Here is a 25,670-nt window from a genome sequence, read left to right on the forward strand (position 1 = left end):
AAAAAAGAGAAATTTCTCCTCAAGCCCCAACTGCTGACCAGGCGACAACACACTTCACTGGTTCTACAAAAACTGTTGGTGAACATAAATGTTTTTTAAATCAACATTTTGTAACATGGCAGGACCTCGGGGTCGGTAAAATTGCGCGAAACCCGCCACAATCTCCATTTTACATTACGTCATGAGAACTTTGCGGTGGTTTTGTACAATAGTAATATTTATGTACCGATCGTTGAAGGTTACTAAACATAAAACAAAAGCTGTCGCGCTGCTGCAGTCAACAAAATGTGGGCTTCCATGCGAGTTTTGTTTTTGTCAATTTCTTGCCTTATTTCACAAAATTTCTTTGCGGTTTCACTCGCGTTGTACGTGGATATTGTGGAAGGGGTAACGAGAACTTGTCCGTCAGCAAAACTCGCTGGTGGAACGCTTGCACGGCCACAACGGTGAAGCTGGAGACAGTTGTGTTCGCGTTGTGCCACTCATTAGTTGTTTGACCGACGGACGGGACGCAGGCGAGGATCAAGTTTTGTGGTCAGCTTTTGTTGCGTTTTAAAAGTGTGCGCATTTAGGATAAAAATAGAACAAAATGGACGTAGATAGAAATATTTAAAACGAGACATCTGGGTGTGTTCATATAGTTTAATGGTGTTTTGATCGAAAGTTTTCCCATTCCGCACCTACCAAGAACGAGAAAGATATCGTTTGAGGCGGGCATTAAGTGGTATCAGTTCAGCTATAAATAATTCCTAGTATTGCAAATATTCTAATCTCCACCTAAACACAAAGAAGAATAAAAGGTAAGTGAACAAGGCATAGTGTATTCCTGCTCCTTCTTCACAGTTGAAGATTAATTATTCGATAGGTGGTATGCCTGCTGAGGGCAATCGGGAAGTATTTAACCACCACGTGCCACCCCACGAGTAGTTCACAGTTCTTGAACCCCTCTAAGTGGCACTAAGGAGCAATCTATTAGCATGTGGAACCTTACCAAAGTCAAAGGGCATCCGGTGGCCGGTGGGACGTTGATTGGAGGAAAGGTGTAGCTATAATAACTATTATTTTAGTACCTTGCGATTTAAACACCCCTTCCGACAAGGTCCTGGCGGTGGTGGGGCCTATTTTTGTATGGAGGGTAGATGATTATGAGACACACAACTACTTTTTCCGTGCGTGGGATAATATTCTACCGGTCTTTGAACACCGCGAAAGGTGCAAAAGCTTGCAAAGGATAATAAATATTTGCAGCAAACAATTGATCTAACATGAGTTTCAAATGAGAGTAAAGGAAAGGATATACTTGATGATGAAGGATAAACTTGAGAAAGGAATAAACTTGATATTGACCAAATAAAACACTTCTAATGTTTTAGAGTTACACACCCTAAAATGAACTTTTTACAAAAGTCTACTATTGTTTCAAAATCGCTTTAAAATGCGAATTGTAGCGAATTGTTTATTTATATTATTAGCTCAGACAGATTTTCTAGCTAAATGTTAAAAAGAGATTGGTTTCCACATTCGTTTTCTATTTTGGTTTTCCCTTGGTTCCATTTAGAAGTATTTCAAAAGTATTTGGTGAACAGGTGGTGAAGGTTTACGTTGATGTTGATCTACTACGTATCAACATAAAATTAACTTTGTCCTTTAATTACAATCTCTATCGTATGAAACATTCTTATGAATTGGTAGGTAACGGCTCTATGTTAGCAAAATAATATAATAAAATCTTAGCAAAGATTTTATGTCAATTTTTCATTTCTACATGAAATGTATGATTAATACTATTCGTTAATTATTTGCTGAAAAAAAGTACTTTTCCTAGAAAAAACAAATATCAATCAAACAAATGTTTATTACCAGATGCATCACATCTACTCGCATGCGTGCTGCATTTTTTATGAAAGTCCTTAATCGATCGCGACGTTAGCGCGACGGACAATATGATCATACGGTTGTGATTTGTGGCCGTGGCCCTGCGTTAATTCTTGCATACTCCCGTGCCAAGCACCAGCTTAGAGTCAAGCAGTCGGCGGCGATTATTTGCAAATACCGGTTTCTAAAAACCTCCCCGGAACGCGCTTTATGTTCTAAGTCGCGTCGAGTGCAGGCAAATTGTGATTACACCAGCTCTAGCCAACAATACGCCGGTAATTCCCGCCCAACCAACGCTTTCGACCATGATGATGATGATGTGGATGCTGGATGAGGTACGGCAGGGAGAAACTTGCACTTTCCGTGCAGTTTGCGGATTGCGCAAGGTGGACCGAACGAGCCGTTGTTTGCCCTTTGCCCGCATCGATGATGCCGCCGTAGGGTAACCTTGAAATAGAGGCTGGACGAAACAGAAAAGAGACCACAAATGCCAGCCGTACTCCCGGGGTTCGTCTTCGCTCCGCGTGCAACCTGCACTTGCACTAACCGAGTTAATGGTATTCGACCGATGTGAAAACGGGAGGGAAGGGCGGTTTTGCAAAACAGTTTGCATTCGATGTGCATCTGTTGGAAGAAGAAGTGCATATGGAGAAAAGAGGGAAGAACAAGCAAGCCGACGCCGTTCAGTTCACATTGGCACGAATGCAACGGGTTTGCATCATTGGGAAACGCAATTGCCTAGGGTTAGGGAATACGGGTCCGGTGGGACCGGTGTTGGGTCTTGCCACAGATGGTCCACAGCAAGTGCACGCTGTCACGATGCAGCAGCGCTTGACCGTGAGTTAGTGATGCGTTTTTAGCGTGGCTTTTACTGCTGGTGTTGTTCTTTACCACGCTTTCCAAGGAGGAGGCCAGGAGTACTGGTGTGCAATTAAATGACTATCTTGGGCATATTTAATCCACACACAACCCTTGGACGCTGGACGGGTTCAAGTTAATGATGTTGGTGGCCAAAGGTTATCGCGTTGGCATCGTTTGTTCACGATTTATAGTTTTTCGCAATGCGACCAAAGCTTTTGTCTATCAATAAACTCAGATAAGCTTGCAAAGAAATGGAGAAAGACAAAAACCTGTTCAATTATAACCTAGAACTTATCTTCTTTTAGTGTGATTTATTGTTGTTCAAATTTCTCTACTATCATTTTTTCTAACGTGAGTTGTGTAATGTTGTTTCACCATGAAGAAATAATTTAATTAAATTGGAAAGCTGTAGTAATCTAAAAAAATATTCTTTGAGGAGCTTAGTCTTAGGTTGGTTTGGTTGGCGTAGAGTTAATAAATTTGATGAACAAATGTTATCAAAAATAATTGTACTAAAACTATTGTCTTAGTCAAAGTGTTAATCAATTTTACAGTTACAATTATGTACAAGAAAAAAATGTCAGCGTTGAAAAGTGAACGATAACGACATTGGTCATTTCGGCCGTCATTGTATCTTCATTATGATGAAGCATTTGAAAAGAATCAGTTTTTAATGAATTTTTAGAGTTTAAAACAGAATACAAAATTTATTTTCTTGCTTACATACTAACTATGATAGGATAAGTTGCTCTCATCTTTAAAGCAGTCTTCAACCGGCTTACGTAATTTCTTCTGACTAGACTTTGGTTGTTAGTTTGACGCCAACGTTCATCGCTGTACGGAGCATTGAAGTCTTTTGTTCCGAGCGGTGCAAAATCTGTTGCAATCGACTACCAACGTCCTTTCAGAGGCCGTCTTGGGCAATTGCCGGGAGGCTTTCCATTGGTGTATAGATAAATATTGCACATTGTGCACTTCAGAAGGGTTCTTATGTTGCTGTAAAAGTACATTTCAAGCGATGTCCGTGTTACATCAAGACTAGAAAAAAAGAAGCAGAGATCATTTGAAAAGAAAAGCCTGTGGTTTTGCACAATGAGGACCGTTTCAAGCGGTGATTTTTCATGTCATCGGTTGGTGGCGATTGATTGTGGTCTGAACCGCCGACGGAACACGCTTGCGTAATGTTCGGATCGGTTTTGTCGGTCGTCGTAGGAGCAAGCGACAGTCGTTGTGCCTTGTTGAGAGTACAATTTGGTTAAATCTGGCCTAGGAGAGCGTGGTTACTCTAACGCTAAACTAATCGGACTCGGGTTGATTGGCACAGTGACCTGAATTTTATGGCGAATGTCTCGAGGGTAGCATGTGCCTATACATGAGAGACAATCAGATGGTTCCCGCCCCATGTTGAGCTTAGCCTTTTTGTAGCTCATTTAGTAAAACTCGGGAAAAGCGTGTGGCAAAGGAATGCCCGAGAAGAATATTTTGAAACATAAAATATGCCTTTTTGTTAAAATTTTGCTTAGATTAGATTGACCTGCAAATAATTCCTACCATTTTCGATTGTCTCACGCGCAGCCTCTTTCGCTTTCGTTGGAATCGCAAATAAAGACAACAGGCGTTGAACTGTCTCCTATGCTTGAGTGTATCAGTGGCGCACGGGCTTCACCCGGAACCGGTTGCCGGATGACATTGAACCGAATCCGCAATTTGGACACAAACATTTTCGTGTTTCATTCAGAAGGGGAAGCTGAAGCTGTTTTCGTTCGATCAGTCGAGTGTCGCAGATCGTGCGGAATGGATCGGACCGGAATGTGCGTTTGACGAAAAGTGTGATTTAATTTTGGTGTGGGGATTTTAAGGGACTCGAGATCCAGGTGGATTTATAAAAACTCCTAGGTGTGAAGAAAGATAAATCGTTCTTATCATTCACATTAATGAAAAAAAGTTCGAAGGGAAAACGTTTAAAGTTATTTCCCTGCTGTGATGTCGCCACTTTTCGAATGACAAATATTGGACGCACCCCTCCGTTCGATCGGCAATGCGGTCGTAGCAGATAGAAAGGATACAACACACAACGATTTGGTTATAATCTAGCATTGTGGTTTCCGTTTACGGTTTACCGTGTGTGGAGTGGATAGAGGCAAGCTGTGTCACGTTGTTATACAACCGATTTAGCTAGCCATTCATTAATCAAATCGGTAAAGGGGCGCCCACGGAAAAAGTTTTAATATTATGAGATACCTTCCACGTTTTGGTTTTTGAATTAAATTACGCAAGTGTAGCGGGAATAATGTTAGAACTGTTTAAATAATTTGTTTTATACGATTTGAAAATGAACAACAAGCTTTGCAAAAATACAATTTGAATTTAAGGCACAAACCAGGGTCAAAGGTAACAGCATAGTACTGCAAGGTTTCAAAATCCACTACTTAGACAAATGTAGTTACAGAAAAGTGGTCTAACTTAAATGTAGATAGACAGATATGTGTATAAAATTAGTCGAGCAAAAGCAGTGAAATGATTGCTTACGGAAAAAACGTACCTCAGGAGTTATTTTAAGCTAAAACTATATTGGATTTATCACTCTTATGGAGTTTATCATTTACGGAACATCCTGTTGCGGTAACAATTCTTACAGAGAACAAACGATGAAGAACCCGAAAGCGATAACGAAGGCGGACGAGTACAAGTTCACGCTGTCCGACGAGCTGCGACTGATCGCCAAGGAAGAGCTGCGTGAAACGCAGGCCACCCGGGACCATGCGCTCCAGATGTTGCGCGAGTGGGCCGAAAAGAACCCGCGCATTACCAAAATACGAATGGGTACGTTGAAGAGCGGTGTCGCTACACTTGGTGTGCCGTTGAAAAAGTTGTCATTTTCCACTTTGTTATCCTTTCCAGATGCAAACTTTTTCCTCAAGTTTTTGCGTGCCAAAAAGTTTCAGATTCCGGTCGTCCAGGAGAATATCGAGCGGTACGTGCTGCTGAAGAACGCCTTCGAGGGCGCGTTCAAGAATCTCGACTGCCGGTTGCCAAAGATGGCGAAGCTGTTGGACGATGGGTAAGTGCGAGGACCCTTGCAATTCTTGCCGTTCTTCATGGTATGTGACTTTGCTATTCTCTTTCTTGGACAGATACATGTTCGCGTTGCCAGAGCGTGACCGCGAGGGTCGGCGGGTGATCTTCTACCGGCCGGGTGTGTTCGATCTGCGCGAGTACACCAACGCGGACATGTTGAAGATCCACGGCATCTGCTATGAGACGTTGACGGCGAACGAGGAGAACCAGATACGTGGGTTCATCCACGCGGGTGTCGGAAGCGGAATCGGACTGCAGTATTTGACGCTGTTCACCATCAAGGAGGCGGTTAGGATCGCAAAGAACGGAGAGAAGATCTTGCCGATGCGCCACCGGGAGATGTACGGTTGTAATATCAACCCGGCAATGAAGATGGCGGTCGACTTCGGGATGTCGCTCATCTCGCAGAAGCTGCGCGAGCGGATCCGCTTCTACACCGACATCAAGGACATCGAGCTAGAGAAGCGGCTGCTACCGAAGGAGTACGGAGGTGAGATGCCAATGGCGGAAATGATCCGGCTGTGGAAAGCCGAGGTGGAGGCGTACCGCGATCGGCTGCTGGCAGATGACGAGATGTCGGTCAACCTGGCGATGTACTCGGATGGGGCGAAGGAGGGTGCGGTGCGGGCCCTCAAGGAACCTTTGAATGGGTGCCCGGGGGCGAGCGATAACTCGACGTACGGATTGGCGGGTAGCTTCCGGAAGCTGGAAGTCGACTAGGATCGCGGGAGTTCATACGTTGGTGGAAGAAGATGGAGAAGGGTACTGTAGGGAAGAGGTTGGGGGACCACAGTCCGGTAGGCAGTGAGGCAGGTGCAAAACGATTTAGTTTTAATATAGGCTTAATCACGATTCTATCGGGATCCTAATGTGAGGATCGTGATCAGTATGTTTGTTAAGGAAAATTAAATATAATTAACTTTTGATACAAAAAAGAAACAAACAATGCTAAAGATCGTTTTCATTCAAGTATCAGGAATGTTATTTATATTCAAGAAATTATGGCCAAAGAAAGAAACTGTTTAAACAATGTTTTAACTAAATTAGTTTTTTGGAGAACAAGCATGCGGTCTAAAAACCTTTTTGCATTTTTGAAACATTAAAAAAGCTAAAAGAGTGTTTATTAGAAAGAATACGGTTTTCCTAATATGCCGTAGAAGTTTGAGAATTTTTTCTTTCTTCTAGTTTTACTGACAATTGGCCGATTCGATATTATTTTGTAACAAAAGTACGATGCACCATTATTTATTTAAGTCTTTCAAGTAGCAACCATACGATTTTGATGCTGTTTTAAATGAGAAAGATTATTTACTTAAGTTTGTAACTTACCAACTATCAGAACTTTTCAAAAGACTATTTGCACTTGAGGAACACGTGGCTGTAGGGATATCCTAAGAGTAAACTCCATCCCCTACGGAAACCACGGAAGGTGTGTGTGTGTGTATATGTGTAGAATTCTCAGTAGCCCGCTCATCCATGCTGCCGAAGGAATTAACTGATTCGCCGACGGTACGGCACCTCCACCACATTGAGCATGTTGGTTTTGCGCGGATGAAACGTGAGTATGGGATCATCGTCATCGTACGAGTTCTCCGTATCGTTGTTTTTGCTTTCCACGTCCGATAGACAATCGTCACTGTCCGAGTCGCTCGGGTAGAAGCAAACGGTCGAGTTCGGGTGGACGCGATAATTGAAGTCGCGGAACTTGACCAAATGGCGCTCCTTCACGACACCGTCCAGCGTGAGATCTTCCATGCGCAGCAGGATCCGTTCATGGGCGCCCAGATGCGGACGGATGGTTTTCGGCCGGTAGATCACGATCCCCTCGTCATGGTAGCAACCGTCCAGTTGAATGCCGATCTGCTTCTTGGGACGCTCCCGGCTCTGTTGCCCGGCTACACTCTGCACCGCCGGACCAGCCGGCTGTGGACGCTTCCGCTTGGAGGCGCTGAGCGTAATCGATTGAAACGGTTCTACGATCTCCCGCTCGGTGGGAGACGATTTGGTCGCTGGTGGAGGAGTATTGAGTGGTACCGCTTGCTGGCTGTTGGACGGTTGTGGTGTTGGTGGTGAAGACGGACTAACGGCATTCGGGATGAAGAGATTTTTCCTCGGCACGAGTATTGGTTTCACTCTCTGAGAAGGGCCCGCGCGGAACACGTCGTTGTTGTCGCTATCGTCCAGCCGATTTTCACCCTCGGATGAGGACGTTGACGCGTACATGCGACTGGTCTGCCGTCGAGTCACCCTCCGGCAGGGTGTTCGACGAGCTTTGGCTTTCTTCATGCGCGCACACTGCTCAAGTGCCTTTTCGTACACTTCGCGCTGATCGTACCGGAGCTGAGGTGATGTAACCGGATTGCCACGGGCAGCTTCGCCAGTCACTGTTGGTCGCTTTCGAGGGAGAGTTTTTTTAAACACCTTCTTCCTAGTTCGGCGTTTATAATCGGAAGCGGCCGGTTCCGGTTGTGGTAGATGGCGTTGGTGATGCTGACGATGATCGATGGGAATTGTATGCGGTGGCATCGCAGTGATTTGCCTCATCACGTCACACGAACTATCGGACTTAGAGTGCGCTCTGGTCAGCATCCGTTGCGTGGCACTATTGGAATGATCGTCGTAAATGCTACCCAGTGAGTTCAGTCGTCCGTGGCGGATGGAGCTCGTCACTGCGTACTGCTTGATCATGGTCGTTACCTTGACCTTGTTGCTGATCTGTTTGTTCGAACGGATGTACTGCGCCGTGTCGACCGAGTAGAGCGAGTCGGCGTCCGCATCCATGCACGTCTCCGTAACCGTGGTCACCTGCTGCGCCTGATAGTGCACGTTGAATTGGCCCGTGATGCTGTGCATGTGATTGCGCAGCCAGTTCTCCACCTTCTCGTGACTGAGCATTCGAAACTCGTGATCATCCAGTATCTCCTTGAGCCCGTTCACTTCCCAGGTGCGCTTACGGGACGGCACCGCAACTCGAAGCTGCTGTTTGATATCTTCCGGATTATCCACCGCGCTGCCACTTTTGGATGAGTCCTCTTCGACGTCGCTGACCGAGCTTTCATTGCTCATTTCTTGGTCGAGTATTTCGAAGGCCGCGTCGATGTCCATTTCGTGTTCGGCCTGCTTCGTGTTATCCTTTTCATATTTCTATAAATAAAGATCATTTGGGAAATCACTGGTGGGTAATGCAGTGGAAAAAAATGTGATCTTACATACCTTGACCAGTTCCCTCCAGCGGCAGTTCCTTCGTCCCAGTTCTTCATCGTTCGGAAGTACCTTCTCCACATTGGTTACCTGTGGCGCCGACATATTCAATTCGCCACATTCGCCTTTTGTGCACTCAAATCGAACTACTTTCTTTCATTGTACAAGTATCCGCAATATCTTCTTAAAACCAACAGGGACGAACAACAAACAAAACATCAGCGTCTTGTACCACACAGCCCAAGGGTGGGAATACGCAGGATCGTTCGGTGAAGTTTGACAGATCGCTTTGGACACGATCGACACCGATATGATCGTACATTTTTGTATTTGGAACCGGGATACGCAGTGCTTTTTGGTGAAAAGAGCGTTGTGTGAAAAATAATGGACAGTTTTCTAAACGATCATGAAAACAGTAAAACAGCTGGTTGTGGAAACAGCAGCGACATTCCAATCATGGTAACTGACGATTCGAACAACGAAAAACGTCAAATATTGGTGCCTTTGGGGATGTCAAAACCAAGATAAACAGACATAAACAGCTTCGTTGCAGTAACCTTACGGTTGACAATGTTTTGTTTAGGATGCCACGCGCGTGCAATTGGTTGCTTATTAAAGGCCGAGTAGAATTGTTTCCCCAGGAATGTTTTAGTGCAATCAAATTTAGTTCGAATAAGTACGCCAACAGCTGCCGCCGAAAGCAATGATGGATCACTTAAACATAAAGCTCGAGGTGCCGGATTTGCCGTTGCCCCTCGGGGAGGACGGATTGATGATGCCGACGGCCGACTTTCTCCCCAACGGCAACGATCTGTTCCTCGGCGACGTCGAGGACGACGTTATCGTGGTGCATATGGATTTGCGCGACAATTTATCCTACCTCCGCGGACTGCTCGAACACCGGATAGGCTACCCGTTGAAACACTATGAATTCTGGCTGCAGGGCACGACCATGCTCGAGTCGCACAAGACCTTGGTCGACCAGTGCGTCCAGGGGGAGGGATTGGTGCAGATCAACGTTCAGCTGGACCCGGCCGAAAGGCGCATAAACATAGCGGACGTGCTGAAACCAACCGATGAGGTGCTCGAAAAGTACCAACAGGACATGGAGAAGGTGGCCAAGGAGACAGAATCGAAGGAGGCAGCGAAACGCAAGGCACAGGAAGAAGAGGAGGTGGCGGCGGCGGCCGCAGCGGCAATGGCGGCCATCGCCGAAGTAGAAGCGTCCATCAAGGGCACGACCAGACTCTCTACCGATTCCCCGAAAGACGACTCCCTCGGCAAGGACGCGGGCACTGGTGCGGGCGCTAAGACCGGCATGACTAAGGAAGCACAGGAAACGGCAAACGCGGTGGCGGCCATTATCAACTCGGTCAGTGCGGAAGAGCGCGAAAAGGAGCGCAAGAAGGCGAAAGAAAAAGAGTTTCGGGCAAGCGAGAAATCTCAGGTCAGCGCCGCCACCGAGGAGGAAGCGATGCACTTTCCGGATAACTCCTTGGACGACTGTGACGAGTCGGATAACGAGTTAGGGAGCGAGGAAACTCGGTCCCTGCCATGGGTCTGCGATCATATGTTCAAGCGGGATCAGCAACGTTTGAACATTCCGGAAGACCCGAAAGAGTGGACGGTAGCGCAGGTGAAACATTGGATCCAGTGGGCAGTGCGGACGTTCAATCTGAGCGATATCAAGCTACAGGACTGGTGCATCAATGGGAAAGAGCTTTGCGAGCTGGATCAAGATGAGTTCAAGCTGAAAGTTCCCAACGATCAGGGTGGTCTATTTTGGATGCATCTGGAAATGCTACGCCAATATAAGATTGTCGCATCGCTGCAGAAGCCATCGGCGGATCAGGATGATTTCGATGTGATGGCCATACGCCGGAAAATACCCAAGGCAACCGCCTTTGCCGGTAATGTGCCGCTCCTTGGATGTATGTAGCTGATTTATCTAAAACGCTTTCTTTTCTTTCTTGAAACTTCACAGTAGAAGCAAGCTTTTGCGGCAATCGAACGGGAAACAATGGACAGATACAGTTGTGGCAATTCCTCTTGGAAATACTCACCGATCGCGAACATCGGAGCATTATACAGTGGATTGGTAATTTGGCAGAAGTTGTAGAATGCCTCCAGCAAATTACACCTTACGTTTGTTGCTTCGGGTTTCAGGGACGGATGGAGAGTTTAAGCTGTGCAATCCGGAGCTGGTTGCCCAATTGTGGGGCGAACGAAAGAACAAACCGACGATGAACTACGAGAAGTTGTCGCGTGCCTTGCGTTACTACTACGATGGCGATATGATCGCGAAGGTGCATGGCAAGCGGTTCGTGTACAAGTTCGTATGTGACTTGCGCGATATGATCGGCTACAATGCGTCCGAGTTGTCGGCGCTGGTGAACGATGGACCTCCCATGGCAATGGAACCGGATGAGTTGAAAAGTTTTGAAACGGATTTTTATGATTGAATTCTATTTGTATTATGTTCATTATGATATTGTATTTTTTTTATACTTGCTCTATAGAAATACACTTATATTTGGATTATAAAACGTATTACCTCATCGTTTGCGCTCGAATTTGAACTTGAAGACGGGCGCCCGGTTAGCCGTTCCCTTTTTGACGCGTTTTGGCTTGAGAGCACGCTTTTCCTTTAGGACGCGCTTTATCTCGAGCGTTTTCTGCGCGATCGTGAGCTCCTTTTCGCGTGCGATCCGTTTCTTCAGCTCAGCATACGAGCGCTCACGCTCATGATTGATGCGCGTGATCTCTTCCGGACTAACAACGTCCATTTTCAGCTTCTGAAGGTCCTCCAAGTGTGGTCGATTCGTGCGCCGCCCAATCAGATCCGGGTGTGTATCAAGCCTTTTGGCGAGATCGAACTCGTCGGGTTCCTGGTCCTCTTCGAGAAAGAAAATGTGCTTGTTGGGTGTCTCGTTAACCACGTCGGTCATGTGCAGCCGGCTCTGCAGGCGCTGAATTTTGTTCGCCTCCATCGTGCGCTTCATCCCGATGTACTTGATGTCCTGCGTCTTCATCAGTTTGATCTGGTCCTTGCTGAACGAGTGGTCCAGATCTAGCTCGTGGTGTTCGCCATCCTTCGTTTTCGAGTTGATCATATGATGGTAGAACTCGTCCGGGTTTTTGTTCATCGCCCGTTTGCGCAGCAGCTTCAGGGTGGCATCTTTTTTGTGCTGATCGTTCGCGCGAAGCTTGTAGTCTTTCTTTTTCTCGAGAATCCCAAGGTGGTTCCGGCTGGCGGGTTGGGCCCGCTCGCGGTGCACCTTTTGGTTGGATTTGGCCGCTTTATTCCAGCTCGACATTGTGGATGCACTGTTCGAGGGAACGTTTACTAGGGAAACTTTTCAATTCTCGGTCTTTTCGGACAATTACTTTTCTTGAGTAGTCGGTAGTGCGACATGCGGTTTGTTTACGATAATCCAATGACGTTTATCAGCGCTAAAGGTCAGTAGAATTAATTCAGGTACACTACCCGGTACCCGTCTGACAGTTTCATATTGACGTAGCGAGAAGTTTAAAAATTTGGTCTAAATACCGTTTACTCTATCATACGGCTTCATAATCAACAAGAAAAATATTGAAATGCACGGAAAATATTTTCTCATTTGAAGTTTTGTTAAACCTTTACTAGGCTTGAAATAGAAAAAATATGCTACGAAAAAATGCACCATATATCAGCATTAGTTTACACAATCGCTTTATTCATTTTTTTGTCTCTTTTTTTAATTCTTCGATTTGACAACTTTTACTTATAAACCTTATATAGACTGATCGTCGTTTTCCACTAGGAAAGAAGGCATCAGGGGCACAATGAAGGGACATAACGAAAATAATATCGTAACCATAATAAATAGTAAAACAGAAGCGCGAGAAGTGCGGCCTATAAGAGGAAAGTAATGAATAATATCGTTACTTGTACACATGGGGAATAAACAAATAATAAATCGCACGCAAAAAATTATAAATTACATGCACCTTGTGTTTTTTTTACCATTTTGCTGGCCTTTAAGAAACGAGCGAAATAAAACTAAAACCACGTGGTAAACAATACTTTTACGAAGCTATGTAGATTTTTTTTTTAAATAACATGGTAAAGGAACGAAGACAGGGATGGAGAAAAATAGCTTACATACAAAACGAAACAGAGAAGGGGGAAAGTAAAAGAAAAAACAACGAAACACTTTATCTTATAATGCTCAAACGGCGCGAATGCGTTTGTCTTTCTACCGATTCTTCCTAGCCGGGATGATCATGAGAGGGGGGAGATTTTAGAAGACACAACGACACGCGGGCGGAATCCTATCCTGTGGGAGATAAGAAGGGGACGATACACATTCGCCACGTGCCCGAGACGATAACGTGGTTGATAAAATTAGCTGTCATTAAAACTTAAAAAACAAAAACTAAAACGCGCACAATGGATGGTGGAAGGTCCGCGGCGGATACGAATTTAAATGATGGCTTTCGCGCTCGTTTTGTTTTCCCGGACGATCGGTTTCTCGTTCTGTTCATCCTTTAACTCTTTCTCTCCCTTCCGTTGACTCATGGGTTTGTTTCTTTTTTCTTTTTTGTTTCGCAAGGACGATTATGGCTCCATCCTTTGAGACGCCGTACGCCTTAACGGGCGTCGATGGACAAGGGTAACGAGTGCGCCTGCAGACCACGTCCGCTCCGAAGTGACCGAGCTTACACAAACAGACAAACACAGTGACAGCAGTTGGAGGCGTTACGTTGCGGCTGGCGCGGTGGAACCGAGCGCTTAAACTTCCACCTTGAACGGCGAGCCGGGAATATGGTCGTCGCCCCATTTGACCAGCAGGATGTAATCGCCACGCTCGCGTACCAGATAGTTGACGTTGTACTGGTTGCGCCCGGTGTGCTTGATGAAGACCTCGTCGCACGGGCCCTTCGGTCCGTAAATGCCCACGAACAGGATGTTGTTGCCTGCAAAGGGGGAGGAAAGAAACGAATGAGTTAAGTAAGCTGATCTGAGGCGCCTGGTGCCAATCCGCACACCCATAAACACTTACCCGCGTCACCGGCATTGATCGTGAACTGGTTCTGCTTGCCCATGTACGCCTTCTTGAGACCCATTCCCTTCGACTGGACTTTGCTGGCGTCCGACTTGAAGATCGGCAGGATGACGCCGGTCCGGTTGCCACCCTTCGACACCTTCGCCACCGTCTCGACGATGACGGACGACGTTTCCTGACCGCCCGCCTCCGCCAGGCTGTCGCCCGTGCACTTGATCTTGAACGGCGAGCCGACGATGTGCATCTGGTTGTACTTGATCGTCATGTAGTAGTGGCCGGGCAGCAGCGGCGTGTAGCGCACCTTGTAGCCCTCCTCCACCTCCGTGCAGTCCATCGCGACCTTGGCCGGGCCGTCGACGGTGACGGCGAGCGTGCCGGCGCCGGCATTGCACGTGTCGATGATCAGGTCCGTCTTTTCGCCCGTCTTCACGTCGCCGAGACCCTTGCCCGAGGCGTGCACCGCCGCCGGGTCCACGTCGTCCTTGCCGACCTTGATGCGGTACGGCGAGCCGGGTATGTGCACGCCGTTGAACTTGACGTGGATCGCGTGGATGCCGTTCTCGCGCGGGTAGAATCGCACCGAGTACTGGTCCTGGTCGATCAGCTGGATGAAGCAGTCGTCCTCGTTGTTCGACGGTGCCACAACCTAGCATAGCGAAAGTGCTCGATTAGGTCCCGATACCCTTTGGTTGCCCTCAACCCCGCTGCGGCTTACCTTCGCGTCCAGTTCACCCTTGGCGCCGTTCTTGCGCACCATAAACTGGGCCGGCTTGTCGGCCTGCAGACCGGTCGGGAACTGAGCCACCTCGAGCTTGTGCGCCTCGCCCATGGCCGGCGAGATGTACACCTTGAACGGCGAGTCCGGAATATGGCGATCGTTGAACTTCAGGCCGATGCGGTAGTCTCCTGCAAAACGGGGGCGGAAACAATACACTTTTAGTACAATGCTGTTCTAAAATGGATTTAGTGGTAAGAATTTGTGAGAAAATTTCTTTCTTTCCCCCTAACTGAGGATTAATTTAACACGCTATTTACTGCCACAATGTTTTAGTACAGTTTTAGTAGCAAAGAGAAAGAGTTTCCTTTTGAGGAACTGAGGACACATTTGCAGTTTGCCTGATGAGAGACAGATTTAAGGATTTATGTCGCCATTAAAGTGGGGGAAGCTTACCTGGTTCGCTGACAACGTACGACACGTCGCACGAGCCGTCCTTGCGATCCTTGAACTCGATTTCCGCCTTGCTGGGACCCTCGACGGAGATGGCCAGGGTGCCGCCGCCGGCTTCGCGCGTCCACACGTTGAACTCGGCCGGCACACCCTGCTCGCCGTGCTCGAGACCGGGACCGCCGGCCTTGACCAGATGCGCACCGGTATCCTTGAGCGGGCCGACGGTGAACTGGAATGGCGATCCTGCAAGATAGCGAATGAGATGGCACCGAGTTAGCGAAAGGTCACGGGATGCGCGGAACTCGGGCTGGTCGAGCACGTACCGGGAATATGGATCTGCTTGTACTTGACCGAAACCGTGTGCACGCCCAGCTCCTTGGGGACGAAGTGCACCGCGTACAGGCCGTCCTCGATCTCCTGGATCTCCGCGTCCTCGCTGACGCCGCCGGGCGACGTGACCGTGGCGGAAAGATCGAACGACGTGATGCCGGGCATCTTGAACGTCAGCTTGCACTGGCTGCCGACCTCGGTGACCGGCACGGCGTCCCGCTGGCGCTGGATCTTCTCGCGCTGCCGGTTCGTGCCCTCGCCGGACACCTTCACCGTGAACGGCGAGCCCGTCACGTGGTGGTCGGCGAACTTCAGGTTGACGATGTAGTAGCCCGGCTCGGTCGGCTTGTACGCGATGTTGAGCGTGCCGTCGTCCTTGTCCGTGCACTGGATCTCCGCCTTGCTCGGGCCCTCGATCGACAGCGACAGACCGCCGTAGCCGGCGTTGCGCGTGTCCACCGAGAACACGTTGTCCTGGTGCGTCTTGCCCTCCTTCAGCGCGCCGCCCGTCACCACCACCTTCTTGGCGTCGCCCACCTCGCGCTCGCACACGTTCACCTTGAAGGGCGAGTTGGCGATGTGCTTGCCGAGCCGCTTCACCGACACCGTGTGCTCGCCGATTTCGCGCGGCGTGAACGAGATGCCGATGTTGCCGGACGGCATGCGCTTCAGGAAGCACGGCTCCTCGAGCCCGGTCGGCGCCTGGATGGAGGCGTTCAGCGAGCGCAGATCGTTATCGCTGATCACGCCCGGCAGCGTCACCTCCGAGCACGAGCCGACCGAGATCTGGTTGCGCTTGCGGCCCTCGCCGGTGATCTTGGCGAAGTACGGCGAACCCTTGATGTGCTTGTCGCCGAACCGGACGGTGATTTTGTACTCGCCCGGCGCCGTCGGCAGGTACGACACCGACACCGTGCCGTCCTTGTTGTCGTGGTAGGTGATCTGCGGGAAGGGAGAAAAATCTGGGTGTTAGAAATTGGGAGCTCCAGTACCTTCGCGAGCTTCGCCGCCTTACGTCAGCCTTGCTTGGTCCCTCGACGGCCATCTGCAGGCCGCCGGCGCCGGCACCCTTGGTCGAGATGACGAACTGGGCCGGCTCGCCGGTAACGCCGTGCACCAGACCCGGCCCGTACGCCGTCACGTAGCCGGACGAGATCGAGTCGACGTGGAATTTGAACGGCGAACCCTGCACGTGCTCGCCGTTATACTTGACGGCCAGCTCATGGATGCCCTCCTCCTTCGGGTCGTACCGAATGGATACGGTGCCATCGTGGTTGTCGTCGATCACCGGCTTGTCTACCTCTCCGCTGGGCATCTTGACTTCAGCTACAAGAAACGAAACATGAAACTCAGCGTTACTACTTAGGGTCGGACCATCGAAAGCTTCCATGTGGTGGAACAGATGTAGGACATTTAGTAGAAATGAAAGGAATTGTAATATGGTTTAAAATTAAGTATCATTGGTTGCTTATAGTTTTTGTTTGAAACACAATGTTTCCCACATATTGTCCTCAGTCATCAGGATCAGGCTTTATTGTACTCCATTTTTTTTAGTACAGGATGTCCTTCTAAGTAATAAAATTTGTTGAAATTAGTTGTTAACACGTTGACTGCCAAGCGTTTTTAGCACACTTTTTTACAATATATTTTAGTAAAATTTGTTTATAACATTCATTAAACCGACGATTTTTGAAGGCTAATCAAAAACTTAGCTTCCACAGAATTGGTATTAAATATTACTATTAGTTTTAAGGTTATTTTCATTTATTTATGGGACAAAATCTTTTTGAAACTAATGACAGCTGGCTATAAAAAATGATAGGCATGGCAGTCAACGTGTTAAAATCATTTAGGCTATAACTCTTTACATATATTTTTGAACATAACTCTCTGCTCTGATTTGAAAATCCTTCGTGTAGGGGAAAGATCAGTCCACTTGCTATCGCGGTACCTTCGAATAGCAATTCCTTTCCTATGTTTAGTATATTCTCAATCAAACCGAATAAAAGATCGTGGAAAAGAGTGTATAATCGGATGGAATGGATTTTCCCATAGTAGCCCTTCTGTACCTCTACTTATTTACGTGAATCTGTTTTGAATTTATTTTGTAGTGCTTTGAATTAATTTGTTTCCAAACGAATATATCTTTGGATTTCTAATTATTGTTTCACAGTTTAATCTCCGATCTCAGTTCGGTGCAATCTTGCAATCGGTGCAGTTTGGTGCAATCTGTGTTCCATTTTTTGTGAAAGTTGATTAGCAAACTCCAAATGGGCGATCGTACGATTTGGTTTGGAATAAATTGGCTCAGAATTGGGGATTTTCTTAACACATCGCCTGGAGACCAGTTGAATCCAATCGCGCAGAAACAAAACTAGGTCCAGTTAACTAAATATTCATTTCATAATTCGAGAAGAAAGTCCATCTAAACAACTTTCATCTCAACCACGACACCCTCGACACGGTGATCGTTTCCTCCCCTCCCAAGGCGCGGGAAACAACACGTTACGCAACATTGTTTCCCACTTCTCTTTCGGCGTTAGGTTTTCCCACTTTTCCGTCCCTGTTTTCATTACGACCATCATCGCCACCATCATCGCATAATGAACGCGCAAAGTGTGATCCACTCCAGGGGTATTTTTATAAAAATTCCTTCGAGCTTACTCGGCCCCGATGGTCGGCCACGTTTTGCGTTTGCGTTTTGAAAGTCCCCCCCCCTCCCTCTATCTCTCTGCTTCTTCTTTCCGAGCGTTCGCTTCGGTTCGGGGTTGTTCCGGCGATATGGATTTTCCTGCGCCGTGGGGATACATATTGGCTACACCTGTTGTTTTTTTGGCACAATTTATTTGGATGGATCTTCAAAAATTTCACCCCCGCCCCGAGGGTTTGGAAGTATCATTCGATGCAGGTCATGCAAACTCACACGCTCACACAAAACCCGGGCGACCAAATTGTCGTTGGCCTTCGGGCGTGCGTCACCTTGTCCCTATCTCGCCCCAAGCGGATCCCAAAGACAAAAAATGCAAACGATCTACTACGATTTGACCCAGGGTTTTCTTTTGCGGTAATTTTAAGAGGATCAACACCATGAGACGTTTGCTTTCTTCGACTTACCCAATATTTATTTATTAAGTTTGGTTCAATGAAAATTTAAAATTATTTGAACGTTGGATGAAATTTTATATGATTTATATTCAAACTTTTATTCCACGCCAATCGGAGGAGAGCTATCAACTTCAGCGAGTTCGTGCATTTGGCGATGGATGGAGGACGGAAGTGAGTCTTGTCCCACTAAAAGACGCACATGGACTATTGTTTTTGTAGGTCTGTCTGTTTGTTTATTTGTCGTAGCAAGCGCTCTGGCCCGCCCGTTGTTGTTGAACATGACGCATATCACGGTGGGCGAGATTGTGTGTTTCTTTTCCCGGCTTCCCGTGCACCTCCTTTTACCCGGAAAAGCGGCATCCATCTTGTTGGCGTGTGTCATGAAACGGTTGAATCGTGTCCTCTGGAGCTCGATCGTCGCTAGCACATTAGTAGACACCGGCACAACGGATAACAGACAAAGTATCGAGCAAGGTCCAGTATTCCATTTTCACCAAAACACCCCCCAAAACAAGCTTCATTGCAATGTTTTTCAACCGTCCACGTCGACAACATAACGGTGCAAGGTCGCACCGAAGATGTGAAAGAAAATGGACCTAAAACCAAATCCACTCGGATGTTTATTCACTTGTGCTGGGCGCTTTTCCGAGCGCTGGAATCGGAGGAGTGAGGTTATGTACCACACTCGCCACCTAAACAGCACACGCTTTTCCCACACGCACCGCAGTTCCGCGCGCCGAAAAACGGCCAATCATAAGCCGAATGTGTAAAGATGAACACTAACGAGTAAACATTCCGCGGGCCCGTTGTTTATGCCACCGTTCGATGAGATTTTATTGGATTGTTTAGTTTCCTGATCCGATGGCGTCGGATAAGAAATACAATTTATTCGGCACGATCGCGTGTCGGATCGGGGATGGGTGGGGATGGGCTGGCGGGGTCGAATATTACGCAAAAAAACCCTAGGGAAATTAGTATCTACCATTCAGAAGAGATTTTTGACAGAAGTTATGAGGTTTTGAAAACAATAAGAGATTTTAAATAAACCACCTAAAATTAACATACATAGAAAAGGGTTATTGTATTATATTAAATAAGGTAGAACGTTTCCGTAACCGATAAAACGGGAAAAATAAATCATTGTACACATTTTTATCACACATTTCGCTTGGTTTAGCAACATTGCCTTTCCATCGCGCTACGGTTGTATATCTTTTATTAACGATCCGCAACATAATGTGGCGCATGTTTTCCACTCCTTTCTCGAGATCTACGCGGCACCAGGCGCCCGCTTTAAGTCAAATCGTGAGGACCGGGCGTTCCTCGAGAACGTGGCATTATTTTTCGGACCCGTTTTCGAAATCATTTGGATGAAATGTAGGTAATGGGCGACGAAATCGTTCGCCATGGTACGTTTGCAATGTTCGCCAGGCACATACACACACACACACATATATATACATAAGGAACACTCTTGTGGATCGATCGATCGTGGACGATGCTTCCAACATTGTGCCCCACCCCGCGGGGGGGATGAAAAATGGGCGGAAAAATGGAACCGGACTTAAGCGAGGTGTTTTCCACTCGGTTCCAAAAGAAATGATCAAGTTTTGGTGGATGAAAAAAAAAACGGAAATTTATTATTTCATCTGGCTCGGTGGCGTGGCAATGAGCTCATGGGGGTGCGCGTGTGTGTGACCATAGGGTCACACAGTGTAGCGCGATCGTGTGTGCAGCTGCGAGAGTGTAACGGTGCGTGAAAGATGCTCATAAATTATGATGCTGGGCTTGTACTTCTCAAGTGGTGGGAAAAGAACCACTAAAGGCCGGTGTGAAAAATGGAAAAATTTGTCCAATTCTTCGAAAATTTCATAGAATATCAAACCAATGGAAAATAAAACAAATTATCTTCAATAATATTCGACATTATCAGCACACACACAAGTGATAAAATTGAACTTTTATATTATTGAAATTTCTACGATCGTCTTGTAGAAAATGTAGCTAACGTTAAAATTAATCCTTTCGAAACTCGATGGAAGCGAACTAATTTCTCGAAAAACTAAACAACATATTTAAAACTACGTTCAAATACTGTGTAGAGTAATTACGATCGTTTTTGGAGAATAAAAATAAAGAAGATTGTAGTTTAAAACAAATAAAGTCCAACATATCCTACTAGTATAAGAGAAATAATAAAATAAATCTTCGTTGTTTGATGCAGATCGTAATAAACGATCTCAGACAAAACTGCTAATTTGTCAGCTAAAACCTCACAGTTTCATTGTTGTTCAATGTTCACTAAACACGTCTAATATTTTTTCATATCGGTTTCCAAAACGTCATATAGTATTTATTTTTCACGACGCACGTGTTTCACCTAAAGCAAGAGTCACCACAACTACGAAGTTCCGATCCCAAAAAGCACGTACCATTTAGGTTGTCGCAGCGTGCAATGATACAGTGTGGCAACGATTGTGGCCAGTATATAACCGTTACGGTAGTCTGTAAGCCAAGGTCAAAATATTTCCATCACAATATTTTCCACCGCCCTCGAGAGCACGCGAGTTTGTTTGCCCCAAAGTGGACCACCTGGTTTTGAGTATTATGTTGGCACGAAGCAAGTGCTGTTTATTTTAGCACTCAATGCGCCAGATTCCCCCCCCCCCGGCACCGACCCCCCCCCCCCCCATCTTTCGATCTGCGAGTATCGAATTCGTTTCCCTGCGAACGTGCCCCAAAGCGGGAAACTTGTTGAGAACGATTAAACAGCCATGATGGGTTTTCCCCACACGCGGCCGAATCCCTTGGAGATCGTTTTTCTCGCCGAGGGAAACACGCTTACCCGTCGGTGAAGCGCCGTTAATTTGAGGGATTATTTTCAAGTGTTCGGAAATCAACAAGTTTCCGCGCGCGTCGCCTGTGAAGGGTCCTACGAGCCGCCGTTTGTGCGCCGAGCGTTGATCGGAATCGGACGGCGTTGGTATTTTCCTGTGGTTCGTTTCGGTTTTCCTTCTGCTCGTGAGTGGCACGCGATCGCGCCAAGCGCACCGTCGGTTCCGAATGAAGCGTACTTTATGCCTCACAAGAGGTTTAATCGTCGATCAAGTGGCAGTCCCCGCGATCTTGCCATGAGTGCCCAAGGAACGTGCTCATTGAGGTCGTAAATTTCCTGTCGTCCATTTAGAATGAGGGCGATTATTTTGAATGGATTTTTAAACGGTGGGAAAAGAGAAATATTCCCGCCTTAATCACAATACAAGCATAAATAGCTTTCTTTTACGCGTGTTAAATTTATTGTGATGTTTGAAATGACCGATTCAAACTAGGGACTTCTCTTATACAAATATTTGTGAGAGCTGCTAATTTTAAGCTAATTTTAAATTCCAAATAAACGCTTCCTGTAAATGGAAACATGTTTGGTAAAGGCATTATTTTGCAAGGCTTTCTTCCTCGGTTAACCGTTGGCCACTGGCGCTTCCACCACCCTTCGTTTCCCTTGCTCCGTGCTCTCCTTCTCTTTGACTTCCATCCTTCCCCGACGGCGTTACCTTTGTGCGTGTGCAGAAAGATTGCGTTCAGCATGTTGGTCGGGACGAAGTCGATGGTCGGGTTTTCCACCTCCGGCACGTCCTGCTCGATGAAGAACACCCGGACCGTCTCGCGCCGATCGTGCTCCGACACCGACATGAAGCGCGGAAAGCTTCGATAGAACTGACTGTGCTCCTCCCATGACGCTTCGACCGGTTCGGAAATCGGCTCCTCCTCGTCGCACCACATGATCGCTTAAGCCCGCTGGGTGGCGCTGGGGGGGAAAATTCGATGCACGGGAACTCGTGTCGCCCGTTTCTGCTGCCCAAGACTGCTGCTGCTGCTGCTGCTGCAACTACTGCCGCTTCTGCACACCCGCGTTCCGGCGTATCCTTTTGGTCTGCACCGTTCCCGTCGAAATCGCTCGTCGAACGCGAACCGGTTGTGTCTTAAACCTAACCGTGTGCCGCTGAGTGGAGTGAAAACCGATACGCTATTACACCCTGGGCGCGGCGGGGTTGGGGAGGGGAATGTGTTCGTGCGTGTCACTTTGGGTCTCCAAGCTCGATCCTCCTCGCTCGAGAGAGAGAGAGGCAGAGAGAGAGCGAGAAACGGAGACCAAACACGTCCACCACGCCAGGATGCGGCCAGGATGCTGCTCCAAGTTAATGTCGTCGTGTGTAAGAGTGTTTGTGTGTGTATATGTGTGTGTGTGTACGGGTCATGTGGTGCGCGGAGGGGCAGCTGTCGGATTTTTCCTCGAACGACGCAACACTAAACCGACATCCGAACCGAATCGAAACCGACACTTTTGGGACAAAATGGCGGAGACAGTCCAGAAATATCGGTTACAGAAGTTCTTTCTACGCACTAGATCTTTTTTTTCCGAATGGAAGTATGAATACTAAGAGCATCGCTATCGGGAAAGATGGACAGTTGAACGAGCAATAGAGAAGGAAATAAACAAGCAAGGAAAGCTCTTTTCAAGGGAAAAATGAGGAAAAATAATTTCTTGCCACAATGTTGCACATCGATCCTAATGCTTTATACTATATTTTTGCGTGACACAGTGCTAAGAACACATGATCGTGGATTTCCCAACAGCTGCAGCAACCACAGTGGAATACAGTAATCCTGGCGGCATCACTGGCAAACGGTGTCGCGAACAGCGAGATCCATATACATCCTCGATATATTATGTTACGGAATTTAGCACCAACACTAGAGGACACCGTTTCACTTGAGTACAAAACAGATTTAGGTGTGGTTGCATTTTCCCGTCGCTATCAGGTGGAATGTGCACACAGTTTTTATTTCTCCCCCCACCGAACTGTCCAGATGGAATGTCCTTTAGAGGAAGTTCCCGTAGGACGAATTCACTTCGTTTGTTCGAAACAAAATCCACGAAAAAGATCACTCGATTGAAACTAATGAAAAACCAAATTCGTCACATGTTAAAGGATGCTTAGGACATCCCTTACCTCGAACTAGACACTGTCGCAATGACCGATTGGTCCCCGTTGCTATACCCCAAAAAAAAAAAAAAAATCACACGCTTGATTCTTTTTTCCTTCCTATTTTTTCCTGGAGCACCCTCCTCCGCGGGCTTTCCACTGGGCTTTTCCGCAGCGAGGGGGAAAAAAACCCCCGGAACACTACCGGATATTGCGGCACGAACGCACGCACATACACACCAGCATGTACACCAAAGGACACACTCACGCACGTCCGTACACACGCACGCTCACTGCCGTCGCGCTCCAAAACGGGATTCCAAACTGTAATTCGTGCTTCGATCCGTGTGTAATTGGGTGTGTGTGTGTGTGTGGGCGGGACACCAAATCAATTTCGCCAAGTACAAATGGAACAAAAAAAAGTCAAAAACAAAAAAACCCGAAGTGCGAGCCTGCCACCGAGCGCGTGTGCTGATGAGCTGAAAACCGAACGTCAACTGATAAACGCGACGACCGGGCACGAGATTCCGAGGTGTTTTCCGAGGATCGCCAGCAGCTTCCAGCTGCGCTGCGCGTCCAACGAGCGCGGCCACCCTCGCCTGCCAGCTCGTGTGCGTGTGTGTGTGTGTGTGTCTTGTCCTCTGCTCACAGGAGAAGGCGAAGACACGCTCGATCGTGCTCCTTCTCGCTTGTTCGATTTCGGGTTCGTGCTGGCCCGGTTTTTCTTTTGATTCATTTGCAAAATAAAACTTTACGACGATGATCACTCACCGGCGCGTCGAAAGGGGAGAGAATTTTTCCACATTTCCACCGACACGAACCCACACCCAAAACTTTGGAGCGGCCACGAAGCGGAGCGCTAACCCGAGATCGTCCGGGCGTTGCTTTTTTTTTCGGGGGCGAAGGATCGACATCGGTTTGAACGATCGGTGCGCGGTGCGGTTGGAGGTGCGAAGAAAATATGAAAATATATTTCCGCCTCATCTGTGCACGGCCATACGAAAACGCACACGCACATACCCACCGAGACGGGCTGGACGACGATCAGCGAAACGAGAGCGAGTAGGGTCGCGGTTAGCCTGCCTTTTTCCATTTCGGAACCGATGTCGGGTCGGAAATTTCGGATCGGACGACATTTTTGCCCACGAGAAAAAGAAAAATAAAAACATGGAAAATACTAAACTGTCGCGTCTTTCTCTCCCCATCCTACCCTCTTCTCCCCCCCTGCTGCTCGAATGTTGAGGAAAATGTTACAAATTTTCAGTTTGGAGTTTCCGAGCAGAAAGTGACACATATTTCGACACCGGAATAAGCGATCCGAGCGCCCGGTGACCCGTTTTCCACCGTAAGTTTGCAGACAGGAAGCCGAGCATGATTCCTGCGCTACAACTACTGCCTTCTGACGACCTTCTTTGACGGTTTTTCCTTTTCGCTTTTCGTTTGATTTCAAAACGCGCGACTCGAGCTCCACTGGACGCGAGAGCGTTTTTTTCCGGAACATCGGAAAATCGGAGCCATGGGTGGGTGTTTAGGATTTTTCACAGACCGGTAACAAGGTGAAAATGTGTCATTTCTCTTTGATCGATCGATCGATCGTTGTGTGTCTGTGTGTGTGTGGATTGCGTTTGAAGCAATGGGATTTTAAAATTCGAATTCAACCACGCGTTATAACAACACGTGCTTCATACGCTTAAGAAGCAAGACGTAACGGATATTTTCATATTGAGTTAAAAATAAAAATAAATGCATTTACGATGCTCTGCAAACCGATTGACGCTGTGGGAAAAATTCACATAAATTTGCATTCGGTAAAATATTTACGCTTCCGATGCGAACGGAATTTTCGTAAAATGCCTTTTTTATCTTCTTTCACCCAATATTTTATATCTTGCTTTTACCCCTGCTTTTTCCGGTCGGTTTCGGAATTTCGGCATCGCTTTGCCCGTTGCCCATCAGCCTTGGGTGGATCATAAATTTATGCATTTTTATAACGAGCCGGGTGCGCGCGACGTCCTCGAA

General features: G+C 47.2%; 5 protein-coding genes across 7 annotated transcripts in view; 2 read left to right on the forward strand and 3 right to left on the reverse strand.

Annotated features, from left to right (window-relative positions):
* Window positions 1–5,384: 5,384 nt before the first annotated feature.
* LOC131259418 (retinaldehyde-binding protein 1-like) lies at window positions 5,385–6,534 on the forward strand. The gene is made up of 3 exons (XM_058260902.1): window positions 5,385–5,559; window positions 5,638–5,797; window positions 5,871–6,534. Exons 1-3 carry the CDS (start codon window positions 5,385–5,387, stop codon window positions 6,532–6,534), a joined length of 999 nt encoding a protein of 332 aa, XP_058116885.1.
* A 498-nt stretch (window positions 6,535–7,032) lies between these two features.
* Window positions 7,033–9,194, reverse strand: LOC131272257 (uncharacterized). Its single transcript, XM_058273926.1, has 2 exons — window positions 9,028–9,194; window positions 7,033–8,958 (listed from the first exon to the last, which is right to left on the reverse strand). Exons 1-2 carry the CDS (start codon window positions 9,118–9,120, stop codon window positions 7,306–7,308), a joined length of 1,746 nt encoding a protein of 581 aa, XP_058129909.1. The 5' UTR covers window positions 9,121–9,194; the 3' UTR covers window positions 7,033–7,305.
* A 417-nt stretch (window positions 9,195–9,611) lies between these two features.
* LOC131260915 (DNA-binding protein Ets97D) lies at window positions 9,612–11,565 on the forward strand. Of its 2 annotated transcripts, none has more exons than XM_058262772.1 (3): window positions 9,612–10,925; window positions 11,000–11,113; window positions 11,182–11,565. In XM_058262772.1, exons 1-3 carry the CDS (start codon window positions 9,719–9,721, stop codon window positions 11,475–11,477), a joined length of 1,617 nt encoding a protein of 538 aa, XP_058118755.1. In that variant the 5' UTR covers window positions 9,612–9,718; the 3' UTR covers window positions 11,478–11,565. The 2 variants fall into 2 exon arrangements, with proteins under 2 accessions (XP_058118755.1, XP_058118756.1); XM_058262773.1 differs by having other exon boundaries at window positions 11,003–11,113.
* LOC131260916 (probable U3 small nucleolar RNA-associated protein 11) lies at window positions 11,458–12,437 on the reverse strand. The gene has a single exon (XM_058262774.1). The coding sequence runs from the start codon at window positions 12,330–12,332 to the stop codon at window positions 11,571–11,573; it is 762 nt and encodes a 253-aa protein (XP_058118757.1). The 5' UTR covers window positions 12,333–12,437; the 3' UTR covers window positions 11,458–11,570.
* Window positions 12,438–12,719: 282 nt separating this feature from the next.
* The window catches only part of LOC131259989 (filamin-A), a 47,966-nt gene continuing 35,015 nt past the window's right edge, over window positions 12,720–25,670 (reverse strand). For both annotated transcript variants that reach the window (XM_058261610.1, XM_058261609.1), the window contains exons 12-17: window positions 16,577–16,887; window positions 15,555–16,503; window positions 15,235–15,474; window positions 14,779–14,969; window positions 14,061–14,709; window positions 12,720–13,974 (exon numbers count right to left, since the gene is read on the reverse strand). In XM_058261610.1, the coding sequence (XP_058117593.1) occupies window positions 13,790–13,974; window positions 14,061–14,709; window positions 14,779–14,969; window positions 15,235–15,474; window positions 15,555–16,503; window positions 16,577–16,887 (2,525 nt within the window). In that variant the 3' untranslated portion in view covers window positions 12,720–13,789. The remainder of the gene's footprint in view (window positions 13,975–14,060; window positions 14,710–14,778; window positions 14,970–15,234; window positions 15,475–15,554; window positions 16,504–16,576; window positions 16,888–25,670) is intronic.

The sequence above is a fragment of the Anopheles coustani genome, chromosome 3, assembly GCF_943734705.1.
Source record: "Anopheles coustani chromosome 3, idAnoCousDA_361_x.2, whole genome shotgun sequence".
Lineage (NCBI taxonomy): Eukaryota > Metazoa > Arthropoda > Insecta > Diptera > Culicidae > Anopheles > Anopheles coustani.